At 43.1% G+C, this 19,227-nt stretch overlaps 1 protein-coding gene across 6 annotated transcripts in view; it reads left to right on the forward strand.

Moving 5' to 3' along the window:
- PLXNA1 (plexin A1) overlaps window positions 1-19,227 on the forward strand; it is a 299,945-nt gene that overhangs the window by 211,727 nt on the left and 68,991 nt on the right. For all 6 annotated transcript variants that reach the window (XM_083489159.1, XM_083489158.1, XM_083489156.1 and 3 more), the window contains exons 11-15: window positions 8,030-8,126; window positions 9,166-9,356; window positions 16,498-16,649; window positions 18,668-18,788; window positions 19,076-19,212. In XM_083489159.1, coding sequence (XP_083345285.1) covers window positions 8,030-8,126; window positions 9,166-9,356; window positions 16,498-16,649; window positions 18,668-18,788; window positions 19,076-19,212 — 698 coding nt within the window. The remainder of the gene's footprint in view (window positions 1-8,029; window positions 8,127-9,165; window positions 9,357-16,497; window positions 16,650-18,667; window positions 18,789-19,075; window positions 19,213-19,227) is intronic.

Below are 19,227 nucleotides of genomic sequence, written 5' to 3' on the forward strand. Positions count from 1 at the left end.
ATGGCCATTGATTAATTTTAATCTTACTGTATTGTATTAATATGTTGCCAGCTTTCTGGAGGTTGCTTTTAAATTTTGTAAACCACCATAAAATCTTGAATGAAGATCAGAGGGACCAGAGTTCAGTGGTAGAGAAGCTGTTTTGTACACAGAAGGACCCATGTTTAGTTTCTGGCATCTCCAGTTAATATAGGACCGTTCAATCCATTTAGTCCAGTTTGATCTACTCTTACTATCAGCGGCTCTCCAAAGCCTCAAGCAGGGATCTTCCACGTAATCTGCTAGTAAATCAGAGATGCCAAGGGACTGAATCTTCTCTCATTTGCATGCAAAAGATACGCTTTACGTGCCCCAAATTTGGTCCTGCCCCAAATTTGCCTGACCATTGCACACTTTTGGCCATTCAGCAATTTGATGAAGAGAAAAACAATGCCAAGAAAGTTATTTGAGATACCCCCCCCCCATTTAATTCATTTTAGCAGATGAAAATAAGACAAGCCACTGCTATATGATTACCCAGCCTTCTTCAGGCCACTTCTTGGAAACCCATTTTATATAAAATAATTGCACTGAAGGTGGCTTGTCCTGCTTTTACAGCTGATTCTTTCAGTTGAGGCAAAATGGCCTGTTGTGAGCACACAGAGCAGAAATCCATGCACATCTCAGTGTTCGTTGTGACAAAGGCCTGTGTTTGGACCGCTCACTTTGCGTATATTGTTATTGTTGTTGCAACTCCCTCGTGTGTAAAATGAGGATTATAAAATAAATTCGCTTCTCACATTCTCCAATGAAGGCTGCGAGAGGGCAGGTGGGAGTGTTGATTAGTTACTGTGTAAATTTCTGTGGTGCGTAATTGCAGAGTGTTGTAATCTAAATATATGTATTACGGAAAGTAAAAACAAATCCTTTTTGAGCTTTCAAGGCATGCACAGGATCCATCTGGGTATCTGTCAACAACAAATAAATACAGCTTAAATGAAAATAATTGGAGTGCGGCCAAGTCTTGAGGTCAGGGATCTGTAGCAATCACGACTGGCAAATCAGCAAGACAAGTGCAGGAGCTTTTGTTGTAGGAGAATGGCACAGAGCGTCAAATTCAGGCTAGTCTGGTTAAATGCTCTTCTTCTTGGTGCTTTCCAAAGATGCACTCATCTATGAATACAATACCTCTCTACCCCCACCCCGCCCCCTTAAGGCACTTGCCACCAGATGCAATTTATGAGAGTTTGGATTATTCATATCTTCCAGTTGATTCCCTTTAGATCCTGATTTTGATAATCTGCTTAGTAAATTCTTCAAGAAGAAACAGAGCAGAAGACTGACACTTGGGTTGGACCGCCAAGCAGGGAAGCTTGATAGTGTAGATGTACCAACAGTTCAACTATTAGGTCTGAAGTAACAAGTAGTACTGTTAACTTGAGAAAAACCAGCATTAGTCATTTTCACTCAGATGTATAGATATTCATTCTCATTAGTTAATGGTGATTTATTGCCAGCCGTTTCCACTAGAAACTAGATTTGTTTGTGGGGGTGGTCATATATGTATTGGGGTGACTGTCCCCCAAAGTCAAGAAAATTGGGTAGCCAACATGGTACCCTTCAGTTGTTTGTGAACTACAATCCCATCATCCCTGACCACTGGCCTTAATTGTTGGAGCTAATGGGAATTGTCACTGAACATTTGGAGAACACCTCAATGGCTTCTACTCCTGTTATGTCCTGCTATTCCAGAGATGTTATTTTGTCTATGTATAGTGTAGCACGGCAGAAATCTGAAAGGCCAATCCAGGTAGCACTTTGTCATAACTATTAACTCAACCAATAAAATATCTCTAGAAATGTGTATTTATAAACATTCAGATGGAGAGAAAATAAGAGCATTGGCATCATGCTACTACTAAGACAACAAATCAGCAAGCATTATTACTATTTTTATAGCCAGCCTTACCTCATTGTATGTTTATTTGGAAATAAGCTGCTTTAATTTTGGTGAGAGTAACTTGCAAATAAATGCACCAGACCCTTGTTATACAGTGGTACCTCGGGTTACATAAGCTTCAGGTTATAGATGCTTCAGGTTACAGACTCCGCTAACCCAGAAATAGTACCTCGGGTTAAGAACTCTGCTTCAGGATGAGAACAGAAATTGTGCTCCAGCGGCACGGCAGCAGCAGGAGGCCCCATTAGCTAAAGTGGTCCTTCAGGTTAAGAACAGTTTCAGGTTAAGAACGGACCTCCAGAACGAATTAAGTACTTAACCCGAGGTACCACTGTATATTGTAGAACATTTACAATCTGGGTTGTTAAGTAAAGAGAACAAGTGACACAAACACACACATACCTTTCAGTCTTAATACATATCAGCATGAAGATTCTTACCTGCGTCAACAATTATGGCCACAATACTATGGGGTATATACTTTGCATATACTTTGAATAAAGGGTGAGATTTTCTGTATGTGCCTTTAAGAGGGTTAAAAATATCAAATGGCATAGAAAATAAAAACAAAGTAGAAGCACGAGTAAGTGTTTGGCTTTGTCTGTGTAACTCGAGCATGTGGTGTCAGACTCCTGGCCAAAGCTCGAGCTTGTTGGCTGCTTTCTGCTCTGTCTCCTCCAAAACACCCACCTTCCCTGGCTTCCTCTCTGGCTCTTGGGATGCATGTCGGGCTCCCTTCCTATACACAGTGTTAGGAAATCCAGGAATAGTTCAGGCTGTTGTTGGCAAGACCCAAAATCTGGCTTGTTCTTCCTCCGGTTGAGTCATGGAGAAACTGGCAACTGTGAAGGCAGACAGATTCCTAGTTCTTTTCCGCCCCCCAGATGTGCCCCTCTGTCCTTCTTTCTGTCCATGGAAGAATTGAAAGAGACAAGTGAATCTCTTTTAGCATGTTCTTTAATGTGCACAAACATGGTGGGTGTATTTTAAGCAAGCCACTCGTATTCTTTGCAATGATTAGGGCTTAGTTCTCCAAAATAGCAGATGAGATGGTAGATCCTATGGTATATCGAGACAGCAGGTAAAGGCTCATATTACTGACTCCCCTTCCACACTGCACACAGAAAATGAGAGGTCAGAATTCCACCCTAGCTCTAGTTTTCTGTGCATAAGCTATCTTGGGTTTCTTCTCCAGTACATTCTACAGGATGTAACTGAGCTTCCTCTTTCTACCCCTGCAATGGATTGCTTTAATGGTGTTGTTTACAAGGCAGAAGTAGAACACTATCAGGAAATGTTTCCAGAGTTCTAGATAAGTGGGACTCTTGAACTACTTGTAGCAATATTGTGCTATCTGGGTTCTGATGTTCCACAGTCTTTGGCAGAACAATGAGAGTGAGATTTGGATTTTGAAGATTGTTGTGGGTTCAACTCTCTTCCACAACCCACTCTCTTGCCAGATAATAATGGCAGGGAAAGAAAAGTGTAGTGCTGCTTATTTCAGAGGGCAAATAGTGATGATGATGATGATGATGATGATGATGATGAATTAAAATACAATAAAACAATCACAGCAATTAAACATTAACGTGAAGCCGCAGCAGAGCAGATAAAATATTAATATTGTTAAAGATAGAACAAAGTTGTTTTATTCATTTATGCTGCTTTTAATATAGTCTTTTGTTTTTGCAAGCTTCCTTGAACTATATGACGAAAAGCGGGGTATAAGCATTTCAGATCTATATATCTATATCTATATCTATATCTATATCTATATCTATATCTATATCTATATCTATATCTATATCTATATCTATATCTATATCTATATCTATATCTATATCTATATCTATATCTATATCTATATCTATCTATCTATCTATCTATATTTTAAAGCATGAACTGGATCAGTTACCTAACAGTCTTTGGGGTCATTTATGTGGGAATCAATATTGTGCACAGTGGTTGTGGGAGACTTTTGTCTTGATAACGTCATAGTGTGACGTTTCATTTTGACTCAGTCAAAACCTGTGCAACATGTTTCCAATCTCCCACAAATCTTGCTTATTTACTGAAGCAGAAATGCACCTCTCTCCTACATGTGAGTTTCTTTTCTCAATGCAGGCACCTGGAGGGTTAAATAATCTCTCCCCGCTTCCCCCTACTCCACACCCAAATCAGAAGTAACTCATTTCCAAAAGGAGCCAGGGCAGAGAAATGCAAATAAGTGTTTCGGACAGCTGCAGGCTGTATGCCTTCCTGAGATGCCAGTGCCCCAAATGAGACATGTCAGAGTACAAATTGAAAATGCCAATTTCACTTACTTTGCCACGCTGCTCGTCACAGCTAAATCCTTCTCTGCCGCCCCTCCCCCCCCCCACTTCCCACTTACCGAATGATGGGTGCTTCTCCTTAATGTAAATCTGCCTGACTTCTTGGGTTATTTCTGCAGTGGGTCTCTTCAGCCAATCTTAGTGGGACACAGCTACAAAGGAATGGGAGGGGAAAAGGTACACAGAAACTCTTCCCTCATCCATATTATCTGAATGTCAGTTATCTTCTAGTGATCCATATTTAACTCCTGTACTGCGTAAAGGCCTTATTGATGTGAGCTTACAGTAGCTGTACCCCCATTTATCTGAACTTCTGATTGTTTCGGCGCTGCCCAGCCCATTTGTATAAATTCTTTTTCTGGAATTTGTGTGAAGTTGCTTGGAATGTACTGGGTATATGTTTATCTAGGTACAGATGTAAATATAAACAGTGACTAACAGATTACTTTTTTAGAACAGAACATTTCGCCTCATGCCTCCCTCAGTTGCCCAGCTGTGAATTCAAGTCCACTGGGCCAGAATTTTTTTCCTTGTTTCCAGTGTTCTTGGATCGGGTGGCATTGCCATTGCAATAATGGATAAATCAGAGGGGGGTGTGGCTATCTGAATGGAAGTGTTTTCCAATTGGTTGTTGCATTCCCCCCCCCACAAGATTGGCTGTGTGAAATCCTAAAGCATTTGTGTGCATCAGTTGCTGTGTTTAACATGGAAAATAAGAGAGGAGGGACTCCAGGTGTTTGAAATAATGTTCATTCCAGGCCCAATGTGTTTCGGAACAAATCCATCCTTGGGGGCACATTTTTAGCAGTGTTTTGCAGTAGTAAGAGTCCTCATGCATTTGGTGAAAATTGCTTATAAAACTGTGCCCCTGAGCAAAGCTTTCTTCCCAAACATGTCAGTCCTGAAATAAATCATATTTCAAACTCCTGGAGAGTCTCCTATATGTATATGTGTACATATACAAACATGTAATTTTCTTCTAGAGGTGCTTCCCCAGTTTAACGGCTGGTTTCCTTCAGTTATCATTTCACCTATGTACTGAACATTCACAGTCAATGATGTAAATTAAATTGCTGGACCTGGCAGTGAACTTTTTGTTTGATATACTAAGTCATAGTATATCATGGTTATAGCCAGTCGTGATGCTCATGAAGTAACTGTCTCCAGGAGATAAAACACAGGTAATGCTGGGTTGTATCCAATGTTAGGCATACTCAGAGCTAACCCTTAAAATGAACAAACATGACTAGCTTAGGTGTACAAATTTCTATGGGTCAATCTTACTAGAGCTTAGCTGGATACATCCTAGTACATTTGAATCCTTCCACGATCCAGAGCAAACTCGTCTGAAGTGCAGTTTGATGCTTTGAAAATCATCTCTCTGGATGTACAAGCACACAATTCAAGGAGCTGGGGAAGGAAGGGCTCAGTTTATTTAGAACATTAAATGAACAGTGGACTTTTGCATAGATCTTGGAATAACATTGATGGCTTGTGCAAAAGCATCATTTTGAAGAAGGCACTCCCTTGTGTGAGCAGAAGTTTTGCTCAGTTGTGTCATCAGTCCATTTTTTTCAATCCAACTTTTTTCCAAAAAGTTACATTTTTAAAAAATTCAAAAATAATAATTACCTTTTTAAAATGTAAAGTGCTCTTTTATACATATTATTGTGAGCATTCTAGGTTGAATTTTGTTTTTATCGTTGTTTTGAAATGTTTTTGTGAGTCAAAACTTAGGGAAATGACAAATACACCATCATTTGCCTTGGGAGTTTTTATTGAAGGATGGTATAAAAGCATATTAAATAAATTAGTTCCTGAATGGGAACTTTGGCTGATACGCTTATTTTCTCCTTCAAAATTATTGTGCAGGATAGACTGTCATGTTCAACACCTTAGGGCAGCTGAATTTTACTGATTAGACCATACCTCTATACAATGAATGTCTAACTATATACAGTATCGCCTATGTAGCACCCTTTGAAATTGAAGGAGCATGATGTAAACATATAATCTGTAAAGTAGTTATGCCCTACTGTTTGTAATGGGATTATTTTGCGATTGGTTGTCCTATGAGAAACACCCTGGTCTTTTCTCAGGAGCTCGGCCTTTCTCTGGTGGGTTTCTTACGATAGTTCTGTACTTTCACCTGAGCGCTTTACACTGTAAAGCATTCAATCAAAAATGCAAAACCAGAGTCCCTTCTGTTTCTTTGCACTTATCACTGAATTAAGCACAAAATAGGCTTTGAAGGAGCTGAGGCGTGGAAGCTTCTACCTTCTTTGAGTGGCAGGAGGAAGTGGAGAAAGGGTGCTTGGGGGCACGGATATGCGGGGAGGGGAGGGGACCATACGCACTGCCTTCATCTTTCACTTCTCTGTGTCCTCATCAAGGCAGATTCAGTGCCATGGGCTGAGGGTAGGTGGGTGGGGTGGAGTGGGGGGGGGGGAAGGATCCAAGGCACAGGGAGAGCTGATTCTCCAGTGTCCATAGCTCCCTAACAAACTCCAGCAAGCCATGAATCTTTCATTTAATCTCTCCTGACACGCCTGTCATTTTCTCCGGAGAGAAGCGGAGAATCTCTCGCCGAAGGAGGTCATTAGCTGTCAGGGAAGGTTCCGACTGCCTTCCTGTCTCTGTATCGATTAAGCCTCCACATGCGCGCAAGCACTGTGGAGGGAATATTGATGGGGCTGCCAGAAGTTTGGCTTGGGCTAGAGATTGGGTGTATCTTTTCACTGGGTGGGAGGGACAAGGGCTCGTGGGGCTGCTTGATGAAGATATAACCCCAAATTTGTCTGCCTCTACAACCCTGCCCTCACAGAGCTATTGTCCGCTTTAGGCTCTTGCTTTTTCGTTTTCTGTGTGGGAGCTTTATTTCCTTAGACCCTTGGAAGGCAAAATCTAATATTGCCAGCTCTGGAGAGCAGAGAGTGATGACTCCAGCTGCTGCTTAGTTTGAGATATCACTGTCACTCAGTTTGTACGATTCACCAGAAAATCCTCCTCCTTTCATCGGAGGAGCAGGTTCAACATGAACACTGAATGTTAATCAGAATCAAATGATTAGCATGTTTAGTTTTTATTATATATCACCATAGTGACAATATTGTACAAGGGCTGTACACTATTGGAGGGTCTCTGAAAGCCACTTAGTCCACAGTGAGTGTATGCCAGCAGTGCTTTTTTAAAAAAAGTACAAATTCTTCACCCAGGTAACCTAATTCCTGTGCCAAGAGAAGCTGGAGTCTGTAATGCAAATAAATTATGCACATGACGTGACTTCAAATAGATTTGCTTATTTCCCACCAGTGATTCTGTTTCTGCTAGCTATAGGATAGGCAGAAGACCTATACGAAAGCATATCCAAACTCTCGCAATATTGTCTGTGCAAGTAAGAAGATTTGCAGGGGGAGGTTCCTGAGGTGCATTGGAGTCCAGATTCCAATTCCTTTCCCTCAGAAAAGGCCTTCCATCTGGCAGACTTCTAGGAAGCAGCTGGGAACTGGAAATATAAGTACTGCTTTTGGAGAGGGGGAGGCCCCTGGATATTGGAGACTTTGCATTTGACCAGAGTGTCTTGCTTGGGACGTGTTATCATCCCTGGCAACCACAGATCCAAATGGGTATACTTAGAACAAGCCAGAAGAATGCAAAGCTCCCCTGTGGTCTGTGGTGTGATTCCTGATGTATATCTGTTTCTTTCTGTCTGAGGGTGCCTAATGCGACTCTTTTTCTCTTGTGTTTCCTCTGGCAGTATTCCTATGAAGGGAATGGCATCAGTGACCTCCCGGTGAACCTTTCCGTGGTATGGAATGGGAACTTCATCATTGACAATCCCCAGAACATCCAGGGTAAGCTGATGAAGTCGGGTGGGGTGGAGCACCCTTAGCAAAATACAGCAGGAGTTCCCTGCAATGAACTGCTTCTGCATTCCACTTCTGAGCCATCCACCTCAGGGCCAGATTGACACCAGTGCACCCCTACAGGTGTAAAATCAAATATTATGCTAGCCTGAGCAAACAAGCTTTCTAACACAGAGCAAAGTTAGAAGTGGTGGTCTGGGGATTACTGGTTTCTCTCCTGCCCATCAAAGCGCCTTGACCCTCCAAACGCGGTGTACTTGCTCCGAAATATTTTCTCGGTAGTGTGCTGTCCTTATAAACATGCCCAGCCATTCAATAACTTGTTTGAGACTTAAATGCACGTTCACTTCCTAGACATAAAATGAAATCACTTTGAAGTCTGCTTTACGATCCTGGCTCCCGCTGCAAGGAACTTAGGACATGATAGTTAGGTTAGTTCTGTAATGGGCAAAGATTATTTCACACACACACACACACACACACACACACACACAGCAAATAAATTCACAACATTCTCACAAAATCGTAAACCTCAGAGTTATTTGGGGAAGCCGTGACAACTATGCCAGTTCAAACCACTTGAAATTTGTGATCCTGATTTTGGTTTTCAGCGGAGATCCTAGCACAGGGAAAGGCAATGTTGTGCCTTTCATATGTTGGCGGATTGCAATTCCCAGCATCCCCAGCCACTATAGCCATAGGCTGGGGATGATGAGAGTTGTAGTCCAGCAGTATGTGGAGGGCACCATTAGGTTATCCCTTCATTAGTGGATAGGCATTTGCATCATAAACAAATCCCTTGCTGGCTGTATTCAGTAGTGAAAGCTGAAAACTATATAGGCAGTGAATACTGTCAAAACTGGCCTGATGCGACAAAGCATATGGAAAGTGGTAGACCCTGAGGTCCTTTAGTGGGCATTGTCAACAATTACCCATGAGAGGGGGAATCTGTGTAGCAGTTCTGTCTCCACCCCACTCCCCAACTTCTTTTTGAATGTAAGCAGGGATTTGTGTTTTCTTCTTGCAGCTCACCTATACAAGTGCTCAGCTCTGCGCGAAAGCTGTGGGCTGTGCCTCAAGGCAGATCCACGCTTCGAGTGTGGCTGGTGTGTGTCAGAAAAGCGATGTTCCCTGCGCCAACATTGCCCAGCCTCTGAGAGCAGCTGGATGCATGCCAGCAATGGCAATAGCCGCTGTGCGGACCCCAAAATCATTAAGGTATGCTTGTGAAGGGTAAGCGGGCGGGGGGTTCTTCTTCTCCTTTATCCTCAGTGCTGAATAGGAAATCGCCTATGGTGGAGGGTACATGGTAGTGGGCAGTTCTGAAGTATTTTAAGGCATGGCTGGCCTAGCTACCAGCGTATGCAGTGTTCTTGTAGCATATGATACAAGATGTAGTATTCTCCTGACACTTTCTTTCTTCAGACACCAATAACTGGTGCGAAGCCTCTTCTTCCCACCAACCAGTGAGTGCTCAATGAACAGTAACGAGCAGAATTAGTGTCTCCTGTGATATGCCGCTGATGGGGCAATGCAGTGGTGATTGTAATGGAGAATCAGTGGAATGTGGTTCAGTGGTCAGAGTTGGATGGAGCTATCCTGTCTTCTGTTCCTAACCCCAATTGACATTTCCCCCACTTCCAGATTCTCCTTGTTCTCCTCCATCTATAGCAGGGATGGGGAAACCATGGCCCTCCAGGCATTGCTGGGATTACAACTCTCATCATGGTCAGTGGTCACTGTTTCGCCATTCTTGATCTATAGAAGCATGGTTGTTTTGGAATCTGTTACTGTGGCTTAGGTTTTCGATGTCAACGTTTTGCTCTTAATGGGTATTGTTATATATGTTGTGAAAATCAGGCAAAGTGTACGCTTTTAAATAAGACATAAATAGGATGGAGATGAATAATATCAGGTGACACTTGTGACCTGTGCAAGTTCATTGGCCAGTGCTGGTGAAGACAGGCATTCCAAAGAGGGAATTATGAGAGGGCTTTGTTTCCAGGACTGATGATACATATTGAAATTTCGCTTAGAATGACTTTCTGTCGACCTACTACAACAGGCAGAGTAGTAGGAGTATATTTTTTTTGGCTTGCATACCACTTTCTTTCTCTCCTTTGTTGACAGTGAAAGCTTGATTCCCATTCTGGCCTGTTTCACAGGATTCCTAGCAAATAGGATTCTGGAAGAAGATGAGGTTTGGTGTGTCGTGGATTCCTCACCCCCCACCCCGGTTGTGTTCACAGTTTTTAGCCACCCATCTTTTCACTTCCTTAAGACTGGTTGTTTATCATCCCTCTTCTCTTGACAGCTACTATGACCTTCATTTAATAAGATTGTGTATATTAATGTTAACATGTTGGTTGGGCCAGGCTCCAAGTGCATTAGCAGGGATTGGCAGGTAATTCTATTTGATATGTTCTATTTACCCATATACTGCAAGCCAGGCAGGCCTTGGTGGTGTTAATTACCAGAGTCTTAGCACAGTATCTCATCTATTTGGGTTTCAGTGTCTTATCTGTTGAAGGCTGGAAATTAGAGTAGTGCCTCTTGCACTCCCCAAAGCTAGTTGCTTCTTATTGCTGATTGGCATTGTGGGGCCCTGCGCTGCGTTTGCCAAGGCCTTCACTCTTTGGAAGCCCCCAGCCCACCACAAAAACTGATGGGAGAGAGCCTGCCTAATTAGTGTCTGCATCTTCTATAAAAAGAAGTAATGACTGTAACACTGGAGATGGGAGGTGGGGGAATGACAGGGGAGTCTTACCGTCTCAAATCACGTAAGTTATATTACAGATTTCCAGTGGAATAGTACTTAGCATTTATACAGTGCTTTAGGGTGCTCAGGATGTTTCAAATACAGTGGCCGAATACTATTTATTTTATTATATTTTTATACCGCTTTTCAGACAAATGGTCTCTTCCAAAGCAGCTCTCATCAATTAAAGAGAGAGGGAAGAAGAGAGAGAGAGAGATGGGGAGCCTTCCATCAGGCTTCTAAACTTAAAAAATAAGAAGAAGAAGGAACACAAAGAAAGGGGAGGTGGAGGGAAAAGGTAGAGCAAGGGATATCATTTTGACAATACTACAGCAAGGTGGTGAGTTGTAAATAGGCATTTATTTGATTGTGGGTTGTGTTTATGAGATGACTCATAAACTAAATTCTCCAGGTGGCAAGCAGAGATTGAAAACACAACAATAAAACCACACTACAATAAAACCCACAGTAAGATTAAGAGACATAAAAGCAAAGTACAAAACCAGCACAATAAAATGCCACAGACAGCACAGAACTAAAACAGCCATTAGATGCATGCGCTAAAGCCACCATATGCCACAGGACTTAAAGTCTGATCTTAAAAGACCTGGGAGAATAGTAAAGTCTTAGCCTGATGCTAAAAAGGCAGCAATGTCGGTGTCCGGCAAGCTACCCTAGGGAGAGTATTCCTTAGTCAACGGCTGCCACCAGAAAGTCCCTCCTTTGTTTCTACCCTCCAAATTTCACATTGAGAAGCTAAACAGAGAGGGGCATAACCAGAGAGAATATAGCCATTGTGACTAACAGCAATTGATAGCCTTGTCCTCCATGAATGTGTCTGAACCTCTTTTAAAGCCATCCAAGTTGGTGGCCATTACTACTTCCTATGGGAACACATTCCATAGTTTAAGTATTCACTGTGTGAAGAACTGCATCTCTTCCTGGGTCACCAGCTCCTTTTAGACAAGTGTATGATACTAGAATCCTAAATCTTGATTTAAGATATTCACACTGACTCCTGATTGCAAGGTATGAAGCTCTCAAGAACCAATTCTGACTGAACCCTGTTATGTGAAGTGTGGGGCTGTCATGAAGAGGTTTGTGAACCTAAAACCATTGTGTAGTGTCAAGGCTACTAAATGGTGTTGATAACGCACATCTTGTTTACCTGCCAATTTTTGAGCACTTGCCAGCATTAGGTTTTAATGATACTCTCAGCATCATTAAATAATTAAAATTAAATTAAGAACTTGTCACACTAATTATAAGCTCTGTGTGGGCAAATCAAGTAGTGTGGCTTTCCATGCATGCATTCCAAGTTTGGGGACTTATCATTGGTGCTTTTTCCAACTGTTTCTCTGGTTGAAGCCTTGAAGGCCATGCAGCCTTCGTAGGTGCTTCTCCAGACAATTGTTGATGACTTCCTGGTGCTTTCTAGATGTTGTTGGGCTCCAGCTCCCATTAGCCTTGACCAGTGTAACCAATAGTAATGGGAGTTGGACCTAAACAACACCAAAAGGGCGCCACGTTGGCTACCCTTGCGATAAGATCAGCTTCAGTGCAGTGGAATGAATGATGGGCACAGCATGTACAACGAAATAGAATATGTAACCTTTTCACCTGGAAAATGTTAAACTGTATGGGTCACTAGTCTGGAACAGGTGGAGAACTTTCTGCTTGGCACTCTTGATTCCTTCTACTCCAAGGGTTCCAGAAGAGCACCATTGCTATCTCTGTAGCACTGTTACTGTGCAGAAGGCTTTACAGTGTTCTTATCTCCTCAAAACGATAATACTATGCCAAATAAACGAGTTTAGCCTTAATTTTACGGTGGTGAGTCAGTACTCCATTAGATCTTCCAGACTTGTCTTTTATCAACCTGGCGTGATGCTATGTTCCAGAATCAAGCCCAAATGTAGTGCCTTTCTTTCTTAACACAGCTTGGGAAGCAAACCCATCATTCTAAGTAGCTGCGCTACCGATGTCAGTATCACTTCACTTTTGAAAGCCTGATCTCAGAGACTCCTAATAGAAGTTTTGCTGCTGCACAAGAAGATGGAAGCTTGCTTCTTTGTGCTTTCAAAGCTCCAGTTTTAAGTGGTACATTCTCAGCTAGAATATATGCATTCAGGCACAGGAGGGCCGTTCTGAAATGAAATGATCAAATGGCCAAACCGGTTAGTTGATGATTCATTATCTCATCTTTTGGGCACTGATATATCTTGTGTCCACTTCATTTGGCAGATCTGAAGGGTTTGTGCTCTGAAACCAATTAGCAAAAGAGTGCTGTTGTTTGTCAGGGATGGAGCTGGGGTGGGAGAGTGCCTGCTTCTGTGACTCTGTGTGTGAGTGTTTAAGGGGAGACGGTTCAAGAAAGAGCCAGGTTTCCCTGCCAGCTCTGGTTCCCAAGTGCCTTGTTTAGCCGCGACCTCCCCACACAGTGTGTCAAGCAGTGTCAACTTTTTCCCAGAGTTGCTGCTCCCCAAACGTGTGGCCCTTGTCAGTTTTGCTGCAGTGGAGGGGAAATCTAACATACCACGGCAGCCTTTAACACTAATTTAACAATACCAAACAAACAGCCACGGCTCACCAAGTATCCCAGAGGAGCCCAATTTAGGAAAGAATGACTTGGGTTGCCTGCTGCAGCAGCTGCCTTAATGAGTTCTGATCCAGGACTTTAGCAGATGATTGGATTGAATTTAGGCGAGCAGCAAACCCCCAAAGCTCAAATCGGTTTGACTGTTGTATAAATTCTGAGGCATAGCATGTGATTGCCCTAGGCCTGCTTGTAAGTTAACTCGTGGAGCAGCCTGCAAGTCAGGGAGCGGAGAAAGGAGCCAGGGTTTGTGGGCTTTGGATGCCTAATCCAAGTTGGCTTTGGGCATGCTACAACCTCTTTGTGCCTTGGCTGCTGGTAATTCTCCAGCGTAGCCTCCTTTTGCTGCTTTGTTAATGAGGCTTGGATGGTGTTTGTGAGGCAAGAGTCGGAGAATGAAAAATAAAGTGTTATGTTTTAATGACTCATGTTGATGCCTTGGTCAGGTATGTTGAAGGAGATGTTCTTTACGTTTGCACTGCCCCCTGGGGCTGGAGGAAATAGCTCTCTGTTGGTTTGCTACTTCCCCTCTACCAAGTCTGTCTGCTCCAAATGATGGCCCATATTGTAGAATGAAAGGGCCCCGTTCTGGAGGCGAGGAGTGTCTGAGGACCTGTGATTCTGAGAGTACAGGCCTAACACAAACTTTGCCTGTTTCTAGGGGTGGCTACTGGAGGAGGGTAGTGTTGCAGAGGCTGAGATCTCCCCAGCTAGAAAAAAGTTGCATCATACATGAGCAGCCTTTTGCCATCTAATTATTGTAGCACACTCTGCATGCTGCTACCCTCCTTGACAAATATTCAGAAGAGGTGCCTGATACACAGTGAGATAGCATGGGGACTGGAGGACTGCTGTGTATTTTCACTCAAGTCTGTGGCCCTATTGTTAGACATGGTAAGGCTGTCTGCCTGAAGCAGCATAGTTTGGGGTAACATTAAAAGGCAGCCATTTCTGCCCCCACCCCAGCTATTTTATTAATATATTTTACCACCATCGGTAGTGGTGGCAGAGTTGCCATTTGGATTATCGGCCTCAGGCATGAATTTTTGGAGGGCTGCTTCTCATTACGTTTATGTTTCAAGATCTCCATTGGTGCCTTACTAGGTATCCAGCAACAATAGAAGATACTGGCTTAGAACTAAGAAGTTTGGCCCACACATGCCTTAGAAATCTCTTTCCCATCTTATGACACATCTTTACTGTTAAAATCAACACAGTCTGTGCCTTCCTAATAAAGCAATCTGTGCAAGAGCGTGTAGTGAGGTAACTTTGTGGCTGCCTCATAATTATAGAAATCCCTGCTCCTGGAGGTTTGCCAGAGCCTGTGCATTATCTGTAGATAATATAAGGCTTTTCTGTTGGAAGCAGCAATGGGAGGCCTGTAGTGGCTTTGTCTTGATGATATTTTGATGCCTTCGGTCTATTTTTAAACATGAGATCCTTTCTGAACATTTGGAAGCTGGCAGGATGCAGATTTAAACAAATAATGGGGATGTGTTCTCAGGCATGGTTGCTACTTCCCACCAGTTTAGAAAGTTTAGGCTGTATGCAGAGCCAGCAGGAACAGTGGGACCAGTAGCTTTAATGTTGACTGGTCAGGTAAGCAATCTGCAGTTGCTTTTGCTAGGCCTATTTCAGTGCATCGACAATGACTATGCTGAGGCTTCTTTCTCCTGGAGCCCACTTCCCTTGGCTTGGGTTGCAAGTGACCCAGCACAGAGCTTTCCCCACCTGCATGCCCATTAATCGTCTTATCACTTGCAGGTGTGTGCTGAGCACCAGGGGGGCAGCAAAATGTGGTGTAAAATTGCCCATAATTGCCTTGTTAGTGGCAATGGTGGGCCTGTGCCACACTGCTCATCCGTCATCACGCAGTGTGTGTCAAGCCACACCTGTCCGCTTTATTGGGAATCATCTTAACAAATGAGGCATATCATGCTCACTGGGGCTCCCCTCCCTCCCCAGCTGGTGCTGTCAGAAACCTCACATGCTGGGATACACCAGAGTTGGTAGGGGAAGAGAGGATCCACTATACAGGGGTTAACTGGTGTCTCCCTTGGTGGGGAGGGCTCTGGAGAGATTACGTTCCCTCCGCTAACTCACAGCATGAAAGAAAAATAGCCTCTCTGCAAGTGTCCACTGCCCTTGCCAAGGATATGCAGAATGCCAAAAAAAGTAAAAAAAAGTGGGACGTTCTGTGCCATTCTGAAGGATAGTCCATTGTTGAGACCATGAACAAGCCATGCTACGGGGAAAAACTTTTACTATTTCCATTTTCATGTCACCATACCTACAGAGTGAGCCAGAGCGAATCAACAGCTTACATACATTAGCCATTGTGATACCTTGGAGCCACCTGCTTGAATATTAGCAGAATCAACAGTCCAGCCATTCCAAACATGTGGTTTAGGCATCCTGAAGCTTATTCACAGGGGGATAGATGCATGGGTGTTATTTTCTTTTTGCTGTGCTCCAGCACAATGAAACTCCTGGTGCTTTTCAGAAATGTAAAATGTATTTTCACCGTGTGCACAGCCCAGATGCCTTCTCTCCAGTTGCTGTGGTTGGAAGGGAATGACTGGGACTCGGTCCTTCAGGGCAAAGCTGAAATATTGCGCTGGTTGTCCTTAATAATACCAAAGTTCTTACCACCATGCAGGTGGTGAATAGTTGGTGTAAAACAGTACCCGGTTTGTGTGGCAGTACTGTGGGGAGCAGAGAAGTGGATGTTGTGTCAACAGGTTGAGGTGGGAAAGGTGGATTATTATCACTGCTTGGAAGACAGCAACCTATTCAGAACACCTGTCTGGGTTTTAAGCACTTGCTATCTTCATTTTAGTTTACCTGATTATATGTTTATTTTCTAACCTGCATGGAGCTGTAGATATTTAAATAAGCCCTAGATATATAAATGTTGGGTAAGCTGCTGAGTTGTTATGGCATGTAAGCAAACTGTTGACAATGGCCTAATGAATCCAATAACAGTCTGGTTTGTTTCTTCCTAGCTGACACCTGAAACAGGCCCCCGGCAGGGCGGTACTCGCTTAACCATCACTGGAGAGAACCTGGGCTTGAAGTTTGAGGACGTACGCTTGGGTGTGTGGGTTGGCAAAGTGACGTGCATGCCCATCGAGAGCGAATACATCAGCGCTGAGCAGTGAGTAACCTCCAAAAGAGGGCTGGCAATGAAGGGATGAGCTGTGGGAATATCTCAGTAGTATATTGGTCCCCTGGTTTGCTGGACCAAGATAAAAGCCAAAGCTTTGCTAAAGAAAAGCTTTTGCTAAAGATGCTGCTTAGGGTTGATGAGGTCATATCTGTTTCTTATCCAGTCTGGTTTCAGGCTTAGTTTCGGGACCAAAACAGCATTGGTGGATTATCTGTACCAGAAACTAGTTGGGGAGTTTATCCCTGTTGTTTCTGCAGCATTTGATACCATGGAGAATTCCTGGGATGCTTGGCTGGTATAGGCACTGGGAACATCATTTTATTGTGGACGTTCAGAAGGTAGTCTTCGGGGATGTGTTGCTCAGCCTCCTGGTTGTTGGCTTGTGGCTCTTTTTCACCCCCTCCTTTTAAAAAAAAGTCTACATGAAGCTGTCAGGGTACGGCCTCATCTATACACTGATGATACCTAGCTCTATCTCTCCTTTTCAACTAATCTGATGAAGTGGTGGAAATTTTGAACCGTCGTCTGGATGCAGTGAAGGACTTGATGGGGACTAACAAGGCCTCAGTCCACATAAGACAGAGGTGCAATTGTTCAGTAGAGAAGCTGATTCAGGACTGAGAGTCCAACCAGTCTGAGGTGGGGTTGCATTAGCTCTGAAGAATCAGATTCACTATTTGGGAGTGTTCTTAGATGCAGCATTACTCCTGGAAGTTCAGGTGGCTACTGTGACCAGGTGGTCTAAATGTCGCTGCCAGCACGTCGTGGGATGTGAAGGACCAGTGTGGTCTAGTCCATAAGAGTTGAACTGGGACTGGGTTCAGCTCCCTGCTTACTTATGAAGCTCACTGGGTAACCATAGGAATAACTGCTGTATCTCTTGTCCTAACCTCCCCATATGGAGAAGTTACGATAATAAATAGGATGACAAGTGAATGAGCACCTCTCTTGAGTTGTTTGGAGAAAAAAGATGGATGGAAGAGTAGCTAGAAAGACCTAATGAATCTTTCTAGATAGCTTCTGTATTTGGTTGCACAAAATACTGGCAAAATGTCAGTATTTTGCAACATTTTATGAGAATGATTCATCTGACTTCATTAGTAAGAAATATTTGGTGAATGGCTCTACATGACTGACCGGAAGAGTTAGTCTTCCAGTCTTTCATAGGCTTTCTTGAAGCTATGATTTTGGAAGATTTTAACTTTCTATCCTTAGTGGTGGTGGGTTCTTTTGCAGAGTTAGCATTAGCTAAAAGTCCCACTCTGGATATTCTGAATTTATTTTCTGGCTTCTTAGCAAAGTCCTTGATGTGTGTTGGGAGATCTGCACTATCTAAAGCTGATCAATTCTGGCTAGCCAGCTGGAAGCAATAACTTCCTTTTCTCTCTGTATATCCTTCTTTGTTCTACTGTCTTAACAACTCAGGCTATTCCAATTTAAAAACATGTATAAATTTACAGAGCAAGTTCAAAAAGCTAGAGGATTTAATAAGAGAAATCAATTTATGAACATGTGGGTGCCTTTCCTTTCATATGCAGATAGCAGTGATTTCAAATACGTGTGCTGGAAATGTGTAGGATTTTTCCCCGCATTGTTTAATTTATGGACGGTGCATTAACACAACTGCAATAGGAGTAAGGGAGGAGGGAAAACAGGGGTTCTTTTCTGTTTCTCTTTGTATTTTGTTAAATTTTAATTGATTTCCTGCTGAGTTGAGTGTTACAGCACTCGTAATATTTTATATATTTTGCAGTTTTGATATGCCTATTGTTCAAAAGTCAATTTGATATGTGCTGAGAAATCACTTCCTGAAATTGTGAAATGGCATTTAATTAAAAAGCAACAGCAACAGCCCAGGAAAATGTGACGACAAGTGCTTGTCCTTACTATAAATTAGAGCAGAAATAACTGGCTTCTTGGCCTGAGCAGGTGGCCTGAGAACTGCAGGCCAGCTCTGCTGAGACATTGCGTACATGTTACACAATCACTTACTGTGCCTTCCCTAGGATCGTCTGTGAGATTGGAGAAGCCAGCCCAAGCAAAATCCAAGAGGCCCCTGTGGAAGTTTGTGTCAGGGACTGCTCCCCCAGCTACAAAGCTATATCCCCGAAAAGCTTCACCTTTGTGGTAAGGATATAGTCTTCTCTATCACCTTTCCTTACTTTGAATCCCACTTCCCTCCTATAATAGTTTTATTTATCTAAATTTTGCAAGGCCACCTATGCACTTGACTATCTGACCCACTTTTTATTATCAAGAGGTGTCCAGTAGAATGAAAGAATGTATTGTGGCCCTGTGGTGCACAAAATGGCTGAGGTCAGAGGAATTTTCCCTTGCAGCATTCACTTTTATTGTTCCTGGGCACCAAGGACACCTTCTGAACTCTGTGAACTTGCTGTGTTTCCCTTTGACAGACTCCCACTTTCTCGCAAGTGTCACCAGCTCGGGGCCCTGTCTCTGGGGGCACCTGGATCAGCATAAAAGGAAAGCACCTTGATGCAGGAAGTGACATCACAGTAACCATTGGAGGGCAACAGTGCGCCTTTCCAAGGTGAGCCTCTCATGG

The sequence above is a fragment of the Podarcis liolepis genome (genome assembly GCF_965112155.1).
Source record: "Podarcis liolepis genome assembly, chromosome: 2".
Taxonomy (NCBI): Eukaryota; Metazoa; Chordata; class Lepidosauria; order Squamata; family Lacertidae; genus Podarcis; species Podarcis liolepis.